Source organism: Lynx rufus, unplaced genomic scaffold (genome assembly GCF_022079265.1).
Source record: "Lynx rufus isolate CCGP_SWC_20201006 ecotype Redwood Valley unplaced genomic scaffold, mLynRuf1.p SCAF_5, whole genome shotgun sequence".
In the NCBI taxonomy this organism is placed as follows: domain Eukaryota; kingdom Metazoa; phylum Chordata; class Mammalia; order Carnivora; family Felidae; genus Lynx; species Lynx rufus.
Genome location: NW_025814867.1, coordinates 6,603,201 through 6,626,938, shown reverse-complemented (window position 1 = coordinate 6,626,938; position 23,738 = coordinate 6,603,201). Strand labels below are relative to the sequence as shown.

General features: G+C 54.0%; 1 protein-coding gene across 1 annotated transcript in view; it reads left to right on the top strand.

Moving 5' to 3' along the window:
* The window catches only part of SCN5A (sodium voltage-gated channel alpha subunit 5), a 94,806-nt gene that overhangs the window by 63,289 nt on the left and 7,779 nt on the right, over positions 1 to 23,738 (top strand). The window contains exons 17-26 of the mRNA XM_047099820.1: positions 309 to 755; positions 2,030 to 2,191; positions 4,689 to 4,809; positions 5,729 to 5,883; positions 13,651 to 13,824; positions 16,785 to 16,907; positions 19,876 to 20,157; positions 22,126 to 22,179; positions 22,797 to 22,934; positions 23,568 to 23,672. Coding sequence (XP_046955776.1) covers positions 309 to 755; positions 2,030 to 2,191; positions 4,689 to 4,809; positions 5,729 to 5,883; positions 13,651 to 13,824; positions 16,785 to 16,907; positions 19,876 to 20,157; positions 22,126 to 22,179; positions 22,797 to 22,934; positions 23,568 to 23,672 — 1,761 coding nt within the window. The remainder of the gene's footprint in view (positions 1 to 308; positions 756 to 2,029; positions 2,192 to 4,688; positions 4,810 to 5,728; positions 5,884 to 13,650; positions 13,825 to 16,784; positions 16,908 to 19,875; positions 20,158 to 22,125; positions 22,180 to 22,796; positions 22,935 to 23,567; positions 23,673 to 23,738) is intronic.

Genomic DNA, 23,738 nt, shown 5'->3' with positions numbered 1-23,738 from the left:
GCCCCGTCTGCAGGCCCCGTCTGGATGAAGCCATGGTTCTCCCATTGACCCTGGGCCTGAATGCCTTCAACTCAGACTGTATCCGAGCCCTTGGGAAAAGGGATGGGAATTGGTCTTTCATTTATAGCCAAACTCACTATGTTCAAGGCAACTGGAGCGTTAGGATGAGGGCCCAGGGCTCGCGCCCAGAGCTGTTTGCCGCGGCAGTCCTTAAGGTCTTTCGGCCTCAGTTTCCCCATAACGGACCCAAGGCCGAGTGCCTCTGGTGTGGCGCCCGCCTCGATGAGCCGGATCTGTTGCCTCCACAGGTCCTGAACCTCTTCCTGGCTTTGCTGCTCAGCTCCTTCAGTGCAGACAACCTCACGGCCCCCGACGACGACGGGGAGATGAACAACCTCCAGCTGGCCCTGGCACGCATCCAGCGCGGCCTGCGCTTCCTCAAGCGGACCACCTGGGACTTCTGCTGTGGGCTCCTACAGCGGCGGCCTCAGAAGCCCGCGGCCCTTGCCGCCCACGGCCAGCTGCCCCGCTGTGTGGCCACCTCCAGCTCCCCACCCCCACCGCCCCCAGAGCCAGAGAAGGCGCCTCCGGCCCGCAAGGAGACACGGTTTGAGGAAGACAAGCGGCCAGGCCAGGGCACCCCGGGGGATACAGAGCCTGTGTGTGTGCCCATTGCCGTGGCTGAGTCAGACACAGATGAGCAAGAGGAGGAGGAGGAAAACAGCCTGGGCACAGAGGAAGAGTCCAGTAAGCAGGTGAGTCCCCCCCCGCCCACCTGTGCAGCACCTGCGCATACAGGGCCCAGGGCTCTGCTGTCCAGGGATCCCAGCCGCGCTCAGAGCAGCTGCCCCAGCAGGAATGGGATGGAGGTAGACGACAGGCCACTCCCAAAGGGCAGCCTCACACAGGGGTGCTGAGGCCAGCTGTCAACCCTCTCTTCCCAAGCCAGCCCGGAGGGGACCTGGGGACGGGCTACTGTCCATCATTCATCTGATGCTAGCCGTGAGAGCTGATCGCACGGAAAGGGGAACCAAGGTACGGCAAGAGAGAGGCTTGCTAGGAGTTCCTCATGCACCTGCGACAGGGCCAGACATCCTGGACCCCCGACCAGAATGTCCTAGTGGGGAAGGAGTGCAGTCTCCTGACCTCGCCACTGCCCTTTCCCCTCCTCCCGGGCCCAGGGCTAACTCTGAGATTTAAAAATAAGCCTCCCTGAGATGGCAGGTGTCAGAGACAGCACTATCTTATCTCCCAACCTGTTATTTTTAACACTTAGGACCAGAGTCTGGACAAAAGAGACGGTGCCCCCCGCCCCCTCAGTTTTCCCGTGGCCTGAGCCAGGCTCAGATGGCTTCTCCTTATGTGTTCAGGTCAGACAGTGAGTGGTTCTCTGTCCGGTTGGGCCCGTCCTGGCTGCTTCATTTAGGCCTGCCCTGAGCGGCTTTGCTGTGAGGAACAACGGTTCCCCGTGTGTAGAAGTGAATCTGAGGCTTCGGGCTAGCTTCCACAGCTTTCTGCCTCCCAGTGGTCCCGGAGGCCAGCTTCTGCCCCTTGGGTCAGACCAGGCTGCGGGACCATGACAGTATGAGTTGGGAGAGGGCAATGTGGGTGTCGCCAGGACCACGGCCTCCCGTTATCTCCAGGATGCTCCTTTTCCTTTTCCTTTCCTTCTCTTGAGCCTGTTGACTCTGGCTCCCTGGTGTGTGTGTGTGTGTGTGTGTGTGTGTGTGTGTAAGGAGTGCCCTGGGAACTCATGGGAGAAGTCAGCGTATCCTTCCTAAGTGGAGTTGCCAGCATTTTGGAGTTGGGCATCACAGCCCAGCTGCACCCTTCCAGGGAATGGGAGGAGGGGGAGATTTATGCCAGGCTGGCCAGGAGCCTCCCAGCGGCCCGCTTCCGGCCCTGGAGGCCCTTGATCTTCAGTGAGAGGAGGCCCCATGAAGAGGGCAGGAGGCAGTGTTCCAGTCGCGTAGGCAGGGCCCTGGAAAACACTCTGGCTGGGTGGCTCACGGGCTGGGGGTCTCTTCAGCAGGAATCCCAGCCTGTTTCCGGCAGCCCAGAGGCCCTCCCAAAGCCCAGGGCCTGGAGCCAGGTGTCAGAGACCCCCTCCTCCGAGGCCGAGGCCAGTGTGGCTCAGGCAGACTGGCGGCAGCAGCGGAGAGTGGAGCCCCCGGCCCCAGGGTGCAGTGAGGTAACGCACACCTTTGTCCCTGAAGCCGGCCGGGTGCTGCCGCTTGGACTGGAGCCAGGCCGTGAGAGGCCCTGGCACACGCCTGCATTCGCTGGTGGGAACCGTAGCCGCTGTCACAGGCAGTGTGGGAAACCCGTCGGCGGAGGGGAACGTGGGCAGGACGGGGGAGGGATGGCTTGGGGCCCAGGGCTTCCGGGAAATTCTGGAAGCAGCCAGCCGAGACCCCTGATGCAGGACTAACCCTACACCTCCCTGTGTTCACCCCTCCTCACTCGGTTCCTGTGCTTTGCTCCTCTCTGCCAAACGTTTGTCCTATGAATTACCCCACCCCAGGGAACTTCAGGGGGCCCTGAGAACAAGTTCTTGGCACATTGCCCACCCTCCTTGACACGGGCAGGAGCCCTCTGGTTTGCCACAGACCCCACTTGCCTGACTTCATTCCAGCACCTGCCTGGCCCCTGTAAGCATTGGAGTCGGCAACCTCTGAGCTAAGGGACCATGGCTCTGCCCACTACGCCCCCGACCCTGCACACCCACCCCCACTCACCACGGAAGGGGGAGGTCAAGCGTTCAGAGACAGCGCTCCATGGCTCTGGCCCTGCAGCCTGGGCCTGGCCGGCAGCTGTGACTTGCCCCAGCAGAGCACTGCCCGTTTTGCCGGGTCCCTGTCACGGGATGGGCTCGGGGGAGGCCTCGCGATCATGGTCATCTTTGGAGCACGAGCGCCCGCTACAGTCTTCACCCTGACGGTGCGGGTCGCACTTCTCCCCTGGAGGGTCTGACACAGAAAGGCACCTGGAAACAGGAGGGGCACAAAAGTCGCAGAGAAGGGGGGGGCTCTCGTACTGGAATGTTGAAACGTCTTCCTTTCCTCAAATCAGTTCGTGGCGGGACCCATCAAAGGGGGAGAGAGAAGTGGGCTGGGTTTTCCTGGGAGAAGGACCCCTCATCTCACCTGCGGCGGGGTCCTGAAGGCTTGGCTCCCACCGGATGCCCCGCGGACTTTACGCAGCTCCGGTGTCTGAAAAAGTAGCACAGAGACCTCCTCGGGCTCGTGCCTTTCCCAGCTCCGCGGCATAGCGAAGCTGGGGGCAGAAGGAGGAAGCCCTCCAAGGCACAGGGACCCCAAAAGGGCCACGGCTCCACCCTACACCCCGGCCCTCTCGCCTTTCCCACCAGCGTCCAGCCCTTCCCCATCACAAACACCAAAACTTAAGAGGACTGTGAGAAACCAGAGGAGTGAGTCACGGGAGGAAGGGAAGAGAAGGCGGCTTCAGGAGCAGAGGCAGGCCCGGGAACTCAAACCAGCTCATCTCCAGGCGGAGCTGGAGATGCGGGCTTGCCCACTAGCTGGCGGCGTAGATGGGATCCGAAGCCATTGAAGGCTTCCCTTCCTTCTCAGAAGCCCCTGCCTCGGCCGTGCCATGGCTGTCTGTGGAGCGGGCTCCTAGAAGCAGAGTCTGAGACAGGCTTCCTGTGCAAATGATTTACCGAGGGAGCGCCCTCAGAGAAGCCGATAGGGAAAGAGATGGGAGAAGCAGGGTGAGGCCAAGGAAGAAGCTGCGAAAGGCCAGTGCTGGATTCGAGCCTCAGCCTGGTCCGCTGGGAGCCCTGGGGCTTGAGCTGCACATGGCCTTGCCCCACCCCAAGGCAAGGGGCTGGCCTTCTGTGTTCCCATAGCGGTGCAACACTGTCAGCCGCCCCTGGCTTGGGCCGTAGCCCCCACGCCGTTAGCAGGGACGGCCGCCCCCGGCTGAAGACCGTGCTCTGGAGAGGGAGCCAGCTAAGTGGCCGGCGTCACGGTGCCGTGGCTACGAGGGAACCGGGCAGGGCACCAGCAGGCTCCACTACTGCGCCCCTGCACGCTGGAACCCACACGAGACTAACACAGACACTCACGAGGGCAGGCTGCGCGCGCGTGCCCGGCTATAATCAGGTTATGCAAGGTCAGGGCAGCAGAACCCCGCCTAGCGGGGCAGGGACGTTTCCAATCTTTTCTTGCTTTTACTCCAGACTCTCCCTGTGAACTGGGTGAGAAGTGCGCGCTGGGTTGCTGGCCTGTTCTCTGCGTGTCTGACCCCACACCTGTATGTGCCTGTGCTCCTGGTCCTGACTCTGTTCCCCTTGTGGCATGTCTGTTGGCTCTGTGTGCCAAGCCACTACCGTGTATCCTTGGCCGGATGTGTCGGTGTTGCTGCCCGTGTCCGTTTGTTCCCAGCTGGATGCATTTCCCGTCCCCAGTGCCTTCCCTCCCCACACACCCCCTGCACCCCACACTAGACTCCAGCACAGACTCAGGACCCCCGAGGGGCCTCAGTTCAGCCCGGGGCAGGTCCCCACCCGCCCACGCACCCTGGGCTCAGATTTCCAGGGTGTGTAATGGAAAGTAGTCTGGGCACCTTCCCTTAGGGAGCCCCCGGCTGCCCCAGACTCTGGGCTCCAGGCTGGAGGCTTCCTCATGGCCCTCACCCACCCCACCCCACACCCCTGCCCACAGACTCAGGAGGACAGTTACTCAGAAGGGAGCACAGCAGACATGACCAACACTGCTGACCTCCTGGAGCAGATCCCTGACCTGGGTGAGGATGTCAAGGACCCAGAGGACTGCTTCACCGAAGGTACTGCCCGGCGTGGCCCTTCGCCCCGGCCTCTGCCCCGCCCAGAGGGCTACTGGACGACCAGTAGCGATTTGGGGCCAGGGGCCATGTGGCTCCGCACCCTGTCCCTGATGCTTGCCCTCTCTACCCCATTCCTCGTGACCCCAGGGCCCCTCCTCGTGCCCAGGACTTGAATCACGGCAAGTCTGCCCGCGGAGTGCTGGGCTGGGCAGTGTGGGTCAGCGGCACCGAGGACCAGCGACGTTTCGTTGGTAGTCGTAGTGACACTGTGTTGGTAGCACGGCAGGGACGCCATCGTCTTCACCTGTGCCCCCAGGTGGGCACGGTGCCCGGCACGCAGTGGGCCTTCTGTAAATACCTGTGGGTGTGACCTGTGGCCGTGCAGGTCGCCGGCGTCTGTAACTCTACGGGTGGGTGGTGTATTCGCCAGGCGGCTGGGGCTAAAATGAGAGCTCGCCCTCCACGTGGCCTGTCATCTGGGGCTTTCAGTGAGCGGTCTGCCCTTCCCAAGGTTCAAAAACTGCAAACATGGACAAGGCCCAGGGACAGAGCGCCCCAGAGCACCCCAGGGGTTCGGGAATATTTCCCCAGGGGGAGAGTTTCCCAGATGAGCAGAGGAGAAGCAGGAGCCCATCCCAGCCCCAGCCTTCCCCCCACCCCAGACCTGCCAGGCCCTTTAGCCACTCACTGGGTGCCCAGTCCACGCGGCCTTTCCCTGGAGTTCTTGCTGAGCGTGGGCCCCGAGGACAGCACCACGGTGCTTCCTGCCGTCCACCACCCCCGCCCGCCCCGTTCACTACTCCACGTCATACCCTCTTTCTCTCAGTCACTCCTTCCACCATCCGACCTTCCGCCATCAGGCGTGGGCATTGGCAGGCCCCGGCCTGGGCCTGACCCCTCCCCCTCCCCACCCCCGCAGGCTGCGTCCGGCGCTGTCCTTGCTGCGCCGTGGACACCACGCAGGCCCCGGGGAAGGTCTGGTGGCGGCTGCGCAAGACCTGCTATCGCATCGTGGAGCACAGCTGGTTCGAGACATTCATCATCTTCATGATCCTTCTCAGCAGCGGAGCACTGGTACCCTCCTGGGGATGCAGGGTTGGGCAGAGAGGGATGGAGGAGGGGAGGAGGGCGGGGAAGGGAAGTCTCCCGCTGGAGAGGCTGGGGAGGAGACCGGAAACTGGAGCAGAGCCTCTGCTGAAGATGTGCTTCCCCCCCCCCCCCGGGAGCGGGAATCAGCCCACAAACTCCCAACACCAGGGCACGTACGGAGGTCAGAGCAGGAAGTGCTCACAGAGGTCATCTTTCCAGACCCCTGTGTCCCACAAAAGGGGGGTGATTTGCCCCCAGTTCACAGCACCCAGCTGGCATAGGTCGCAGGTCACCAGCCTCCTACCCCCCAAGCTCCGGTGACACACCCAGCTGCAAACAGCCCCGTCAGGCCGTTTCAGTGCAGTTAACAATGCTGGCTGATGTGACACTGGTAGTTTCACTTATTCCACGTGTTCTAGGGTGAGAGGCCGTGCTCTGCAGTCTACACAGTATCACTTGGATCCTGACGATAACCCTTTATAAAAACGTTAAATAACTTGCCTAAGGTCCCACCTCACTCAGCAGCAGACGTGGTATTTGAACCCAGGCGGTCAGATTCCAGAGTCCTTTGTCTTGACCTTCTGTTCGTTCAAGAGGCCTCTTCTAAGCTCTCCTTGTATCTAGGCCTATGAGCCATGGGGGGCAGCAAGAGGAGGAGACCCCAACCCCAGCCTCAGTGGCTCAGAGTCTAGTTGGGGAAACCAGATTCAGTAGGTTTGGGGTAGAGATCAGCTCCAGAGAGACAACGGAACAAGAATGGAGTAAATGGCTGGGAGGTCAGGGGGACTGGAGCGATCAGGAAGATTCCCTGGAGACAGCAAGTGCAGCTGGACCGTGGAGGACAAGGAGGTTTGACCAAGCACCCGATTCTGACCTCTCAGTCCTTCTAGGAGGAGATGGGACACCCCTGGAGAGAGTTCTAGAAGATGCTGGTGAGCAGGGAGACAGGTGGTCAAGCAGGCAGAAGAGATAGTAACTTTCCTGGCCCAAGGGAGGAAGCGCTTGCTATTGCTGGGGAGGTGAGAACCCCATGGATGAGTAGCAATCAGGGAATGCTTTGAACTATAGAGCGAGAGAGAGGGGCACTTTGACCCAAGGCTATGTGCCTCCACTCTGTGCTGCCTCCTGCGGGGGCAGGCCATGGGGAGGCACTGCGGCTGTCACTCCTAAATCTCTGGGCCCACCCCATTCTGTACTGCCCTCCCCTGTCCCAGAGTGGGCCTGGAGCCATGGCTTGCAGGCTGCATGCTGTTTTACCATCGGCAGCTAGAGCCAAATCTCTGTAGGCTTCAGAGAAGGATGATTTGACAATATGTTAACGAGTTTTGTTTTTAAACAGCCACAAACAAGGGCAGCCAGAGCCATGTAGTCTGGGCTGTGGAGGAAAAACTCAGCCTGGCATAAGTGAGGAGGAGTTTTGGCAAGCAAATGGTGAATCTAATCAGGGTAGACAGCCAAGCACAGTTTAAAAAAAAACCACGTCGATGATATATTGAGAAAAAGAAGTCTGAGTGTGTTATTTAAAGTTATAAACTTGTTTAACAGAAAGCAAACTATATATCCCTTCCAAACTGTTGGAGGGAATTTTCTTTTAAAGAAAACAGAGCTCTTACAGCAAAAGATAGGAGAAAAAAGAAGGAACAAGGAAACATGAAACCAGGAAACAGAAAATAATATGGCAGAGGCAAAATCAAATATGTGCTTTAATAATAACAGTAACTGGATAAAATTCATCTTTTAAAAGGAAAGGACTCTGAATGGATTTCTTTTAATACTTATTTATCTATTTTGAGAGAGAGAGAGCACAAGCAGGGGAGGGGCAGAGAGAGAATCCCAAGCAGGCTCCATGCTGTCATCGCAGAGCCCTTGATCTCACGAATAATGAATTCACGACCTGAGCCAAAATCAAGAGTCAGATGCTTAACTGACTGAGCCTTCCAGGTGCCCCTGAATGGATTTAAGACAAAAACAGGGGCACCTGGGTGGCTCGGTAGGTTAAGCATCCGACTCCAGCTCAGGTCATGATCTCACAGTCCATGAGTTCAAGCCCTGCGTCAGGCTCTGTGCTGACAGCTCACAGCCTGGAGCCTGCTTCCGATTCTGTGTCTCCCTCTCTCTCTGCCCCTTCCCTGCTCATGCTCTGTCTCTCTCTGTCTCAAAAATAAATAAAAACATTTAAAAACAAAACAAAACAAAAAACCCTTCCACTATGTGTTTTTAAATGACAAACCAAAATGGTGTCACTCAGAAATATTAAATGTAAAATAATAAGATATATCAGGCAAATGTAAGTACAATGACTACAAAACTAGAGTGTTTTTGTTTGTTAACATTAAGCAAGGTTTAACTCAACATAAGAAGCTTGAGATAAAACCAAGCAGATCCAAGCTATAATTAAAAAAAAAAAACTATTATAAATATATTTTTGCTTGGGATTGCATAGCACTTATATCAAACAAAAACCATTAGAATAAAAAGACAAGAAAAAAGTGGCAACAGTGTAACAGTACAGGGAGATTTTACCACACTTTTATTAGTTCTTGACAAATCACATAGAAAGAACAAAACAATGAGAGATCTAAAATATATGTATATATAGTTAATTAATTTTATCTAACCTAATAATAGAAATAATAACATTTAAATAGCACCCACTATGTACCAGACCCTGTTGTAAGCATTTTACAAAGATTCATTCATTTGATTCTCACAATAACCCTAAGAGATAAGTACTAGTATTAAGTCTATTTTACAGATAATGAAAGTGCTAGATATGGCAAAAATAGAAATAAAAAAAACAATAACAACAACAATCCTTAAAAGTGTAAAAGTCATTCTTAAACTTTGGGTCAAACAGAAAATAGTTTGGTGGTAGATTCATCAGTGTTCATTATATTAATAAGTAAGTAAATAAGTAAAATATAGAGGCTACTCATGGACCAAAGATGACAGTGTGTTGTAAATCAGAGATTATGATTCAACCAATTCTGTCCGCTTGAGATCTAGAAAAATAAGAAAAAAAAAATAGAAGGAGAGAAAAAAGCTGGCTGGGGGAATAAAAAACTAGAAAATAATAATACTGAGAGTACTACTTATGGGATGCAGCCAAAGCTGTAAAAAGAGGAAAATTCATAGACTTAAACACTTTTATTATTAAATAGAAAGAATGTAAATTGATTAATTATTTAACTCAAGAAATTACAAATATAACAACAAAATTATCTTAAGGAAAATGAGGAAATAATTAATAAAATTTTAAAAAACAAATTAATCAGAAAATAAATAAAACTGATATGAAATTCCAAAGCTGATTCCTTGAAAAATTAAAATAATAAAACAGATAAACCACTAGCTAATCTGATCCCTCACATCTCCAAGCATTAATTCTTCTGCATTCTCAAGGAAGAAAATAATTCCTATCCTATTTAAAATATTCTAGTGTGGGACACCTGGGTGGCTCAGTCTGTTAAGTGCACAATCTTGGTTTCAGCTCAGCTCATGATCCCAGGGTCATGGGATTGAGCCCTGTGTTGGGCTCCACACTGAGCATAGAGCCTGCTTAAGATTCTCTTTCCCTCTGCCCCTGTCTCCTGCTTGTGTGCTCTCTTTCTCTCTAAAATATAAAATAAAATAAAATAATAAAATAAAATATAAAATAAAATAAAATAAAATATAAAAATGTTCTAGTCTATGAAGAAAGTCTATACATGCTTTTTATATAAGTTAAATAATGCTGATTTTTAAAAACCAGTTTTCATACACCATATTTATAAATAGTGATGCAAAAATCCTGAAATACTTGCAAATAAGATCCAACAATATATTTTTTTAAGTAAGTACATCATAGCCAAGTATATTCTAAAATGGCAGAATAATGCCATACTAGGAAATCTATTTATATGAATAGGACAGAGATGAAAACCATAGTTACCTCAATGAATGCCTGACTTTTAAAACTCTAGTAAGAATAGAAATAAAATATATTTCCTTAGTTTAGAGAAAAACTCATTCTCAAATTAGCTTCTATTATCATCATTAGTAGTAAGGCACTTGAAACATTTTTATTAAAGTCAGGACTACGAAGATGATTTAACTAGTTTTTAGCGGTTGTTCCATTGTTTAGTAATAATCTTGAAGCACTAGCTGCCCAATTAGTCAATACAAGTAAACATAAAAGATAAAAATTAGAAAATAGGAGAATTGAGGGCACCTGGGTGGCTCAGTCCATTAAGCAATCAGCTTCAGCTCAGGTCATGATTTCACTGTTCATGAGTTTAAGCCCCACATCAGGCTCTGTGCTGACAGCATGGAGCCTCCTTGGGATTCTCTCCTTCTCCTGTTTTTCTCTGCCCCTCACCTGCTTGCACTCTCTCTCAAAATAGAAAGAAAGAAAGAAGGAAAGAAAGAAAGAAAGAAAGAAAGAAAGAAAGAAAGAAAGAAAGAAGAAAGGGAAAGAAAGAAAGAAAGAAAGAAAGAAAGAAAGAAAGAAAGAAAGAGAAAAGAAAAGGAAGCAAGAAAGAAAAAGAAAGAAAGAAAGGGTGGAAGGGAAAGAGAAAGAAAATAGAAGAATTGGAGTTAAGGTAGTCAAGTATAAAATAAGTTAAAATAATAGAAATAAATATAACTGAAGCATTACTTGTAGATAATGATTGCTAGAAAAATTTTAAAACCTATTACATGGCCAGTTATAAAATAAATACACAAAGAATTGTTGCTGCTGTTTTATTCTAACAGAAACCATTTAGTCATAAGTAATATTTCTGGAATAGTCCTTATTTGCCAGACATTGTAAACACAAAATAAGTGGGAATAAATATTGCATGAGATGTATAAGAGGTACATGAAGAAAACTCTAAAACTTAGCAGTGCAGAAAAAGACAGACCAATAAATATACTATAAATATACTCTGCTCTTGGGTAGGAACATTCCATGTTACATCCTAATGCAGTTAATGCATTAAGTGCAATAACGATACGTTTGCAACATTTTTCAGGGAATTGGACGAAAGATTGCTAAATTTTATCTTGAAGATGACTAAAAATGGCCAGGAAGATTCATATGATATTAATTCAGGACAGCACACAGAGAGGTTCAGTAAATTTAAGCAAAGACAGAAATGTAGTTTATGGGATAAAGTTGACTTCTAATGTGTAGATTGGAAGTGTATTCTTTAATAAAGCGTTATAGCACTGACAAGCCACTCTGAAAAAAATATTAAAATGGATATTTGCTCTTCACCAAAATATATTGGATTTTTAAAGTTGTAATATAAAATAATGAAACTAGAAAGTTACAAAGAAAAAGAAGAAAAGAAGGGTCATCTTTTGTCCTAGCTTTAGACTAGGTAAGGGCTTTCTTAACGTGATACTGAAGGTTTTAGTAGGTGAAAATCATAATGAATGATATGATTACATTAGATATAATAATAAATGAAAATGAAGTATGGAACTTCAGTACGGTAAACAAAAATAAACAAGATCTTTTTTTTTATAGGTTGAATTTTTTTTGCTTTTTCAAGTTTTTATTTAAATTTCAGTGACTTAACATACAGTGTAATATTACTTTCAGTGTAATATTAGTGATTCGTCACGTATATATGTGCTCATCACAAGTGCCCTCCTTAATCCCCATCACCTATTTCTCCCATCTCCCCCCCCACCTCCCCTCCAGCAACCCTCAGTTCGTTCCCTGTCGTTAAAAATCTGTTTCCTGGTTTGCCTTTTTCCCCCCTTCCCCTATGTTCGTTCATCTGTTTTGTTTCTTAAATTCCACATAGGAGTGAAATCATGTATCTGTCTTTCTCTTACTGACTTACTTCACTTAGCAAAATACTCTCTAGTTCCATTCATGTCATTGCAAACGGCAGGATTTCATTCTTTTTTATGGCTGAGTGCTATTCCAGTGTACAGATCTACCACACCTTCTTTATTCACCCGTCAATGGATAAACTAAACAAGATTTAAAGGCACACAACTAGGACAAGTTGTATATAACAAAGAATAATGTCTCTGAATAAACCAGACACTCAAGTAAAAAAAAAAAAAAATTAGAGATGAACAGGCAGGTTGCACAAGGAACACTGCCCATATCCAAGGAAATGATGTCAGCACGGCCAGTAATAAAATACATGAAAATGTAACAAATTGCAGTTTTCATGCCTCAGGCTAGGAAAAGTGACGAGAAGCCCCAGCACTGTCAGTGGCGTGGGGAAGAAAGAGCCAGCTTCCCCAACTGTGCGGGGAATGTAGGAGGATCGTTCACGTTGTTCGCTGCGATGTTGTTTCTACTAGTGATAGATTGGAAACAGCTGAAATGTTCGTCCACAGGCATGTGAGCTCAGTAAACAAGAGTTATGTGCAAATAATGAAACAGGATGCGGCCTTCTAAAAGAATGCTAGGTAGATACTGCAGGTCACATTACAGAGTAGGTAAACGCTCACAAGAGATTGTTCAGCGGAAAAAGAAGCTTAAAGGCAGAGCATATCTTAGAAAATTGGGTGCTGTCATACGCACACAAAGAGCGAGTGTTGAAAAGAATGTTCACCTAAATGTTAGCAGTGGTTACTGTAATGTCATGAAATCAGAAGGGCCTCCTGTTCTTCTTTAGGATTTCTAGATTATTTAATTTTTTTGTAAGAAGCACACATTTTTGTAATCAGGAAAACACACACACACACACACACACACACACCTACTTTTCATCTTGAACAACTCCCAGAGTCCATTTTGGGACCTGAGTTATCCTGTGTCCTGTCTACGCTGATTGGGCTAGCCATATAGATGCCTGGGCAGGGCACACCAGGGCTGACAGCGCTGGCCACCGGGGGCCCCAGTGACTCCCTTGGGCCCCGCGGGCAGGCAGGGAGGCCCAGAGCAACAGGCGGAGGTGGCTCCCCGGGGCCCCCAGTGACGTGTTCAGTTGCCTAGACTGGGATCCCCCGAGCACACCAAGCGGGGACAGATGGGGACAGGAGGTGCAAGAGGGCACCTGGGACGGGGCAAGGGTTCCTCTGTTGGCTCAGGAAGCGGGGCTGAGGCGGGAACGAGGCGGTGGACAAAGACACGTTCTAGAGTGTTAGGAACACTCTAGAGTGCTAGGAAGCGGGAGCTTCCCGATCCCCAGGATAATGAGTCGCGCATCCTCCAAACGTCTTCTTGACAAACTGCCTTCACCGGCGCTTACCGGAAATTTTCCTTTGGATCAGCTCTCACTGGCTTTTGTGTCTCTACATAAACGCATTGGAGAGAGAGACCTAATGATCGTTACCACTGGAAACCAATTTCATTTCCCGTGAAAAGTGGGTAACCTCGTAAAGAGAGGAACGGCGCAGTGGAATGAAAACAACAAAGAGAGGGTTTACGGTGCTCTCGGCCCAAGGGCCGTGGGCCGAGCCCGCGCCCACTCACGCTCCTTGTTAACACGGGGGATCAGCACGTCCGAGGAAGGTCTCAAAGGTGCGCTGGCTCAGAACTGAGCCTCGCTCCTCGGTGGGAAGGGAGAAGCCTTCTCACCGCACGTTGCGCCTTGCTGTCCACGTGCCCCACGAGACCCCCGAGCCACCGGCGGAGCGCGCGCTCCCGGGAGAGCGCGCGGATCCAGTCCAGCGTGATCACCCGGGAAGGGCCCCTCCACTACGTGCCTCCCCTCTGCTCCCGCCCCCTCGGGCCGTGATGAGGGGAGGGAGTCTCGCGCGGGGCGGGATCGGCCGTGGTCTGGACGTCACGGGTGCCGCCCTTGGCCCGGTCTGCAGGCCTTCGAGGACATCTACCTGGAGGAGCGGAAGACCATCAAGGTTCTGCTGGAGTATGCTGACAAGATGTTCACCTACGTCTTCGTGCTGGAGATGCTGCTCAAGTGGGTGGCCTACGGCTTCAAGAAGTACTTCACCAACGCCTGGTGCTGGCTGGACTTCCTCATCGTGGACGTGAGTGTGGACCGGAAGGGACGGGAGGAGGGGAGCTCGGTTGCCAGGGTGGGAAGGAGCTGAAGCGGAGGGACGGAAGGGCAGAATGGCAGGGCAGGGGGGCGGGGGGGAGTCCGCAGGCCGACGCGGAGGCACGAGGCTGGGCCGCGGAGCGGGCAGAGGGGAAGGAGGCCACGCCCCCGTCGCAGGAGAGACCCAGGCCCCGCCCATAACGTTCCCAGTCTGGGGGGAATCGGAGCGTGGGTCTGGCCGTCAGCACCCCGGTTTTGGGAGACAGAGGAGCCGGGGCGGGGGGGGGACACCGAGGCTTCTGGGGGAGACTGGACTCCCTAAGGGGGAGAGTGAGGAGCAGTCCAGGCAGGAGCGCGAGCCAGGGCAGGGGTGGGGCCCCCTCCCAGGAGGGCCGGAAGTCCGGGGGCAGACCAGCCTGTATCAGAGCACCCGCTACGCGTCTTGTGAAGCGGCTGTCAGGCCCACTAGTTAGGTCGCCGGTTCGGATCCTCTGCGCCCACACATGGTAGGAGGCCGTATGCACAGAGTGAGCCAAAGGCCAGAGGGGACGGGGCCGGTGAAGGGATTGTGGTCAGGCAGCGGGCGATCCTCCGGGCTCAGGTAGAAGGTACCACTTGGGGAGGATGAGAAAGGGGTACAGGAAGGCAGAAAGCCACGAACGCTGGCTGAGGGGTTCTGGGTGGGTGCCCTGGACGATTGGGAGGCGGGCACAGCTTCCCTGCCTGTCCCGGGAGGGTGGAGGGCGGGAGGCGCCACGTCTTCTGAGCGCCCGGTTGGCAGATGGAGCAGGGGTAGGGGGCCTGCCCCACGGCTACCCAGGCCCCAGGACGCTGCCGGGTGCCAAGCACGATGCGTGCAGGGTCCCCCTGGGCTCCTGAGCACAGTGGCGTGTGACAAGAGCCAGAGGGGAGCCCGAGAGCAGGGTGTGGAACAGCCTCGGGCCTGCACTCACTGAGAGCAGAGGGGACAGCCAGGGGCTCAGGTGAGGGCTCGCCATCTGGTTGCAGCGGGTCCTACAGAACAGAAGGTGGGTCCACATCCGAAGCCGGGTAAGAGCTTTCCGGAGGGCACCTGTGGCTTCTGGGCTTGGCCTTAGGCTCCGCCCACCAGCAGGGCGGTCCTTCACGTGGCTGCAGAAGAGGCTCAGGTCTCTGTTCAGTCCCCCCCGCCCCACACCCCACTCAGAGGCCACAGGGAGGGACTCAGCCTTGCTGGGGGGCCAATCCGTGGGTGGCCGTGACAGGAGAGGCTCTTTGGGTTAGCGTGTGCATGGAGTCCTCAGAGCCTCCCTGAGAGGGAGGAGAGGGCCTGGGAGGCCTCCTGCCCCAGGGCCGTGGCCGAGCCTGGGATCCTGGCGCCTCTGCCCCGAGGCCCCCACCCAGCTATTTCTGCAGCTTCTTGGGAAGCCGGGTCTGCCGAGCGACTCCCCTCGAGGAAGGCAGGAGGCGGTTTGCAAAGACTCCTGGGGAAGCCCACCGAGCCCCTCCCACCTGCCACCGTGGGGAGCTCAGACCTGAGGCCGGGCAAATGGGACTGTCAGTGTTTCTTGCCCAGTCCCAGAACTGGAGAATTAGCCTGCGGAGAAGGAAACCGAGGCCCACAGCAGAGAGGGGCCTTGTCCGAGGTCAAGGAGAAGGAAGTGGAGAAGGAGAAAAAGGAAGCGGAGAAGGAAAGGGGATGAGGAGGGCCGGGACTCTGGCGAGGGGAAGGTGTAGATTACAACTTTAAATCGGCCGGCCAGGGTGGGTCCACTGAGACGACGTTGGAGCAAACGTGAAGGACGTTAGGGTCAACCGGGCAGACATCTGCAGAACCTTCCAAGCAGAGGTTGGAGGGGCCGTGCAAAGGTCCTGTGGTGGGAGCGTGCCTGGCATACTCGAGGAACGGCAAGGGGGCCCGAGTGGCTGGAGCAGACTGAGTGGGGAAGGGAGGTACAGGAGATGAGGCCAGGCTGCAAGGGGCCGAGGGGAAACCACGGGCTTCTATTTAGAACGAAGTGGGAAGGCATTGCGGCGGCTCTGAGCAGAAGAATGACATGTTCCTGAAGGAGCACAGGGGCTGGGGGGGGGGGGGGTGAGGCCCACGTGGAGGCAGGGAGGAGGGTCAGGAGGCTCTGGCGGCGGTCCAGGGGAGAGATGACCGTGGCCTGGCCAGCGTGGTGGCAGTGGAAGTGGTGAGAAATATTTGGACTTCTGATGTATTCTGAAGGCAGAGCCAACAGGAAATCCTGCCGGGTTGGACGCAGGGTGTGAGAGAGGGAGAGGAGGCGGGGATGACGCCAAGGCTCTCGGCCTGAGCAGCTGGAAGGAGGGAGCTGCGGTCAGCTGAGATGGAAGGGCTCTGAGTGGGGCAGGGGCCCAAGCTTTGAAAGCACAGATGACCAGGGTGCGCTGCTGGGCAGACTGGCCCGACCCGGTCCCTGGGCCATAGACGTTCCGCTTGTGCCTACCCTCTTTGAAGATGGCCGATGGCGAGACGTCCGGCTTTGGGGGAAAGCCCCAGGATGGCCTGTCTGCTCACGGTCAACCCAGGATAGTCCTCCCTTCCCAAAAGGAATTTGACCTGAAGGCAAGCCCGCGGGGACCAAAAGCCCAGGCTTTGTGTGCCTGTCCCTCCGTGCCAGCGGCTGGCTTTGGAACTCGGCTTTCTACAGGAGAATAGGGATAAGGCACCCCAAGTCCTTGGGTTAGTGAGTGCACAGAGCAGGCCCTTAGTAAAGATCTGAAAGCGGGGACACACTGGTCTCACGCCCAGCCTCGTGGGCCCCAGCAAGGCCAGCCCAGGGCGCGGCAGCCCGTGAAGACGACGCAGCCAGAAATAGCAAAGATTAGACGCGGGGAAAGCCTGCTGGCCCTCTGACACCAGCCGTGCTTTAGGTGGGCCAGGAGCCCTCCCACCTGCCTCTAGCGCTGTCCCCATGGCGCTCCCGCCCTCCTTACCTCCCACAGGTCTCGCTGATCAGCCTGGTGGCCAACACCCTGGGCTTCGCAGAGATGGGCCCCATCAAGTCACTGCGGACGTTGCGTGCTCTCCGACCCCTGCGAGCCCTGTCCCGATTTGAGGGCATGAGGGTAAGGGGAGTGGCTGCTTTCCTGCCAGGGCAGTGGGAGGTGACTCCACTGAGGGGCCCCCATGTTCACTCGCTGACCAAGCGGCCCAGCCCGGAGCTGGGACTGTGGCCCCCGCCCCCCGCCCCGGCCCCAGTTGGAGCATGGTGCAAAACCTCCAGGACAGGGTCAGCTGGGCTCACAGGCACCCAGAGGGTGGAGAGCTGTGAGATCCCTCCCTCGAGGCCTGTCACCTCCAGCCCCATGGGCCCCGCGAGGGCCAGGAGAACCCGACAAAGAAAAAGAAGTGAAGTCTGGGTGTGGGTTTCTCGGCTGCCGCCCCGCCCCACTGGCCAGGGAGCCCCTCTGCTTCTGCTCCGGGGCCGGGGGCCATCTGTGTGTTCTGATTCCATGTGCCCATCTGTGTGCCCTGCCCTCCAGCAGACACAGGCTGTCCTCCTTGGTCTGCGATGGGCAGTCGGGCCGTGGTCATGAAGGTCGAGGAAGCAGCTATATTCTCAGCACCAGCTCTTAGTTGTCATTTGCTTAGTAAACTCTTACACAGATTTCTTTTTCGTTTTTAATTCTTTTTTACATTTATGTATTTCTGAGAGACAGAGTACAGCTGGGGGGAGGGGCAGAGAGAGAGGGAGACACAGAATCCGAAACAGGCTCCAGGCTCGGAGCCGCCAGCACAGAGCCCGACTCGGGACTCGAACCCGCAAACCGTGAGATCCTGACCTGAGCCGAAGTCAGACGCTTGACCGACTGAGCCACCCAGGCGCCCCTACGCGGATTTTTAAGTACAGAGCCCTGAGCGTTTTTCAGGTCACCAAATTTTACCAAATATGGCCACGCAAGGCAAATTTAAAAGCCCCACCAAGAAAAAAACTTTACCTGTAATACGTAGCAAGAAAACACGCACGTACGTGTACTTGTGTGCGCGTGTGTTTTGCATTACTTGTTTTTTTACAAAACATACACAGTTCTGTTGTGGCTTCAGCAGCCACATCTGTGTGCCTGAGTCTCGCTGACCCTGCAGACACCGTCACACCGCCCCCATTTTGTTGGGGTTTTATTTTTTAACTTTTTTGTTCTTTTCTTTTGATTCTAGTTAGTTAACATAGAGTGTAGTATTGGTTTCAGGAGCAGAATTCAGTGATTCATCACTTGCATGTAACACCCAGTGCTCGTCCCAACAGGTGCCTTCCTTATTGTCGGTTCTGACCTTTGCCCACACCCCCAAGAGAGAAACAAGTCACTTATTCCTGGTGGGAAACCATTCGCAAGTGAATCATCCTAAGCCAAAGGCCTCTTGGGAGCGAGGGCATCTGTTTCCAGAGGGACACGGGGCGATGCGAGCTGCCGGGAACGCCCCTGTCGTGGCTGTTGGCCACAGAGCCGGCCGAGGGCAGACCCGGGGGTTGGGTGTCCCACCCTGTTCGTCACGCCTGCCGGGACCAGGGGCCCTCTCTCATCTGCATGTGTCGCACTGCCCGTCCAGCCCCAGGCCCACCACACAGCCCCGCACCAGCCTCCCTTCCCGTCTGCACGGCAAACACCCTCCCGGCTCCCGGACGGCTGGGCGCTCGGGCCCTCAGTGGAGCGGAGTGCCCCATATGCTTTTGCCAAGGGAGCTTCTGCCGGGCACTGTGAGTTTCGATGAAGAGAACGACGCCGGGGCTCCATGGGGTCAGACAGCCGCTGGCTGCCGGGAGGGAGAGGGGCACCGGGAGTGCCCACACGCCCTGCCCTCCCCGCTCGGCTGTCACCGCAGCCCCGGAGAGCTGCCAGAGCGCCCGCCAGACACGCCGCGCAGAGGTCCCCTGGGCGTGCTTTAGGGAGAGCGCCCATCCTTCCTAGTAGCAGCAACCCCAGAATAAGCCAGAAACTTAGCTCAGAGAATGTGTCCCCGGAGGCCCTTTCCCATCAGATCGCCGGCACACTCAAGCGGACAGACCCTGTTGAAAATTCAGTTTGAGGGGCGCCTGGGTGGCGCAGTCGGTTAAGCGTCCGACTTCAGCCAGGTCACGATCTCGCGGTCCGGGAGTTCGAGCCCCGCGTCGGGCTCTGGGCTGACGGCTCAGAGCCTGGAGCCTGTTTCCGATTCTGTGTCTCCCTCTCTCTCAGCCCCTCCCCCGTTCATGCTCTGTCTCTCTCTGTCAAAAATAAACATTGAAAAAAAATTAAAAAAAAAATAACTTTACTGGGGCGCCTGGGTGGCACAGTCGGTTAAGCGTCCGACTTCAGCTCAGGTCACGATCTCGCGGTCCGTGAGTTCGAGCCCCGCGTCGGGCTCTGGGCTGATGGCTCGGAGCCTGGAGCCTGTTTCCGATTCTGTGTCTCCCTCTCTCTCTGCCCCTCCCCCGTTCATGCTCTGTCTCTCTCTGTCCCAAAAATAAATAAACGTTGAAAAAAAAAAAATTTAAAAAAAAAAAATTAAATAAACGTTGAAAAAAATTGTATTTAAAAAAAAAAAAAGGGGGGCGCCTGGGTGGCGCAGTCGGTTAAGCGTCCGACTTCAGCCAGGTCACGATCTCGCGGTCCGTGAGTTCGAGCCCCGCGTCAGGCTCTGGGCTGATGGCTCAGAGCCTGGAGCCTGTTTCCGATTCTGTGTCTCCCTCTCTCTCTGCCCCTCCCCCGTTCATGCTCTGTCTCTCTCTGTCCCCAAAATAAATAAACGTTGAAAAAAAAAAAAAAATTTAAGAAAATTCAGTTTGAAGGCCATGGATTCAGGGCAGGACCAAAAACATAAGAAAGGTGTCTGTGTGCGTTCTCTCCCCCGCCCACTCTCCATCATCTCTCCTTTTACTCCCCATCAGGGCTTCCGGCCAGGGGTGGCCCTTCCTTGGGGACAGGGAGTGTTCCACCCCCCCCCACCCCCACAGGGACCTGCAGGCAACAAGTTCAGGGAGGGAGCAGGGGTGGGTCTCGAAAAGAGCATATGTTCTGGGCACCCCCAGGAACTGAGCCTCTTCTCTGTCTCCGTGAGGTTGTGGTCAATGCCCTGGTGGGCGCCATCCCCTCCATCATGAACGTCCTCCTCGTCTGCCTCATCTTCTGGCTCATCTTCAGCATCATGGGCGTGAACCTCTTTGCGGGGAAGTTTGGGCGGTGCATCAACCAGACTGAAGGAGACCTGCCTTTGAACTACACCATCGTGAACAACAAGAGTGACTGTGAGTCTTTCAATGTGACTGGAGAATTATACTGGACCAAGGTGAAAGTCAACTTTGACAACGTAGGGGCCGGGTACCTGGCCCTTCTGCAGGTGGTAAGTCCTTCTTCCCACTGGTTTTCCAGCAACAGGCACCTTCACCCACAGTGTGGGCAGGAGGGGGACAGTGGGGCCGCTCTGGTTCCTCACGATAGGGTCACAGTGCCCAAAGAAGGCTAAGGATTCTCCAGAGACTTCGTGGCTCCTTGGGAAGTCTCTGGATTTTCCATTCTAGAACAGATACCACATTCTCCCAGAGGCACGGCATTGGGGGTGCAGCACTGACGCAGAACCAACCCCCCAGCCGGTAGTCAGGTGGACAACCTCACGCCATCAGCTTGGCAAGGTGATGGCACAGGTTAAAAATCAAAGACCATAGACATGCAGAGTGGGAACTATTAGCCAAGCTGCGACTCCAGCCTTGTGTCATAAAAGGTAGCAATACCTCCTGTGTTGTTTCAGGGAACATATTTACTTCTACCTCTGCTGTGCAAGATGTGTGATGTTGAAACATACATGACCCTACCCAGTCTTTCCAAAGTTTCCATTGATTTGGGAGGACGGTGGCTTCAGTGAGCATGATACATGCCATAAACTTAACCTACAAACAGCCGTAACACATACAGCCACAGAATCTTGCCACCCAGTCTTGAGACCAGATACCTGTCTCTCGTCCCCAAAGCAGAGGGACACTCAGTGGACTTAATGTACATCTCCTCACTCTTGCGGGCCTCCCTTAAATCCCAGGGGTAGCTCTCTCCAAAGACTCCCCCTGAAATACCTCCTAGAGGACAAGATTCAAGCCAAACCCAGAGAGCCTTCTGTTCCTGGGACTTTCCTCTGGATGACAGAATTTGTGGACTGAGAACTGCCAGCCGTTCCAGACAAAGCAACACAGTGGCTGGAAAGAGAGTCACAAGCATCTCATCACCTTGGATGCTCTCCAGCAGTTTCCAGAGCATTTCCAGGCCTCTCTCCACAGGGCAGGGCCTCCTGGCACGGCGAGCTGAAGTAGCCTGCCTCCTCTGGGGCAGCCTCAGTTTCCCCATCTGCCCTACCTGTGTCCTAAGAACCCTCAGGCCTGAAAGTGTGTGTGGGCAACCGTACCCTGAAAGGAGGCTTGGGCAGGTTTGGAATTCGGCCAAGGACACAAGTGAGATCCCCCTGGGCAGTCGGCCTCGCCACCACACGTCTCTCAGGCCCTTCCTGAACCTTCATAGCAGCCCCGACTGGGGCAGACAGTGTAGCCAACACCGGAGCCCCATTTCGTGCGACCTCCTCCTTTACCGCTCTGGAGGGTGGGCTGGAGCAGGTTTGTGTAGCCTACAAGAGCTGACTGTTGCATTTTCAGATACTTTGCAAGCCCTGATTAAAAATTAGATTTTATAAACTGATAATTCACTAAATGACATTAACACAAAATCATGGGGCGCCTGGCTGGCTCAGTCGGGGGAGCACGCGACTCTCCGTCTCAGGGTTGTGAGTTTGAGGCCCATGTTGGGTGTAGAGATCACTTAAAATAAATTTAAAAACTCAAAATTCACCATTACTGCCTATTACTCTCTATGCTCTTGAGGTTATTTACATGAGCTATAGCTGTACAGTGGAAATACTGTAATGCTAGGCTCCTGTGGGTCTCTTCCCAAGTCTGTGTTCAGTAAGGAGACGTTGATAACTTGAAATTGGCCGTGGGGGGAGTGTTTACACCGAGAGATTGGCGAACACAACAATCAGGGCTTTGTTTGCTTCTGGAAAGCCATTTGTTAGCCATTCGCCAACACACCCATGGCAAGAGGACCCCCGTAGGTACGAGGGGACGTTGAGATGTTTCAGGACCTTCCTGAAAGGCCCTGGAGCAGAAGCCACGTGGTCCTCTGAGGGACACGGCAAAGGGGGCCAGGTCGGCGCTGGGGCGGGATGCTAGCTTCTCATAGGAGGATAGTCCCTGGCCTCATCTGTCCAGATAGGAGCCCTGAGTACCTCAATAGATGGAAGTTAAGTGATTTTCTTGTCTTTTCCTTCCAGGCAACATTTAAAGGCTGGATGGACATTATGTATGCGGCTGTGGACTCCAGGGGGGTAGGTAACCACGCTGGCCTCTCCCACCAAGTCAGGCACCTGAGTCTCCCGGATGCTTGGCCGCTAGGGAATCCGTGTCCACACGCATAAGCCCACCCCATACAGGCCAGATGTCTCATGTCAGCCTGCAGTCGAGCCTGTCTGGAACGCCCAGGCCTGGCCCTGGGGCAGAGTTGCATGGTCTCCCAAGGAGCCCCAAATCCGCAAATATCTTTCAAATGAAATTCACTGTCATTTGCTTGATTCTTAGTCTTGCCCCAGGAGAGACAGGGTAGAAGGAATAGACATGCAGACCAAGTTTCTTCTGTGTCTTTGCACCCCACCCAGTCACACTGATAGTTCAGTGAAGACTGGGGGTGCTGAACAGACTCGAACCTCCCGACGGCCCAGGGTGGAAGCCAGACGGCACCACCGCGTCAGCCCTGAGCCGTCACCCAACTGAACCCCTTCCCCACCCACCCCGGCCCTGCTCTGCACGCGCATGCACACACAGACACACAGCCCCGTGCTGGTGACCTTCCTGTGGACACACCCTCTCACCCGTGGAGGGGACACCTCCAGCTGGCCCTCCCCCATTCCCGCCTGTCTGATCCCCCTGTCTGATTTCTCCCCCTTAGTTTGAAGAGCAGCCCCAATGGGAATACAACCTCTACATGTACATCTACTTCGTCATTTTTATCATCTTCGGGTCTTTCTTCACCCTGAACCTTTTCATCGGTGTCATCATTGACAACTTCAACCAACAAAAGAAAAAGATACGTAGAGCGCCTGCTCCCTGTGGGCTGGCAGGGCCGGGCTGGGGGCCGGGGCACTGAGGAGCCGTTCTGGGCCCCGGCCCCGTGTGGCCTTCCTGCTGCAGATGGTCCTTTTCCTGCTGCTGCTGGAGTGGGTGGGAGAGGGGCGTCCATGAGGTAGCAGGCCCAGTCTGTTGGAGTGGAAGGAGGGGCCCCAGGCCTGCCCTAGTCTACCCGACAGGTGAGGCTCCTGAGAGGCGCTGGGCTGATGGGACTGTTCACCAGGATCAGGAAGGTGGGAAAGGGGGACAGTGGCCCCGGGTCAGGCCATGATTGGGTTGTGGGCAGACCAAGTAGACAGACAGAACCTCCGGGTGGCTGAGCTGGGCCGGTGGGGGGAGGGGGGAGATGGGGAGTGGATTTGCATCTCCCAAAGCCAGAGAGCCCTCAAAGTGAAGGGAGACAGGGACCCTGGAAAAGCAGATTTGGGGAGGAATCTCTGGCGAATCTCCAGCAACATACTTTTCTCCAGCAGGAGAGGAAGTGAGGAGGAGGCCGACCGAGGCACCCTCATCAAGGAGGCAGGATCCCTATGCCCCCCATGCCGGAGCCCCTAGGAACCCCAAAATGAGTCTGGTGCCTGTCTCTCTGCACTTAGGGGGCCAGGACATCTTCATGACAGAGGAGCAGAAGAAGTACTATAATGCCATGAAGAAGCTGGGCTCCAAGAAGCCCCAGAAGCCCATCCCTCGGCCCCTGGTGAGCCAGTTCCCGATTCAGCAGGAGTGGGGAGGATGTGCTGAGGGGGCCTGGGAAGCCCCCCTC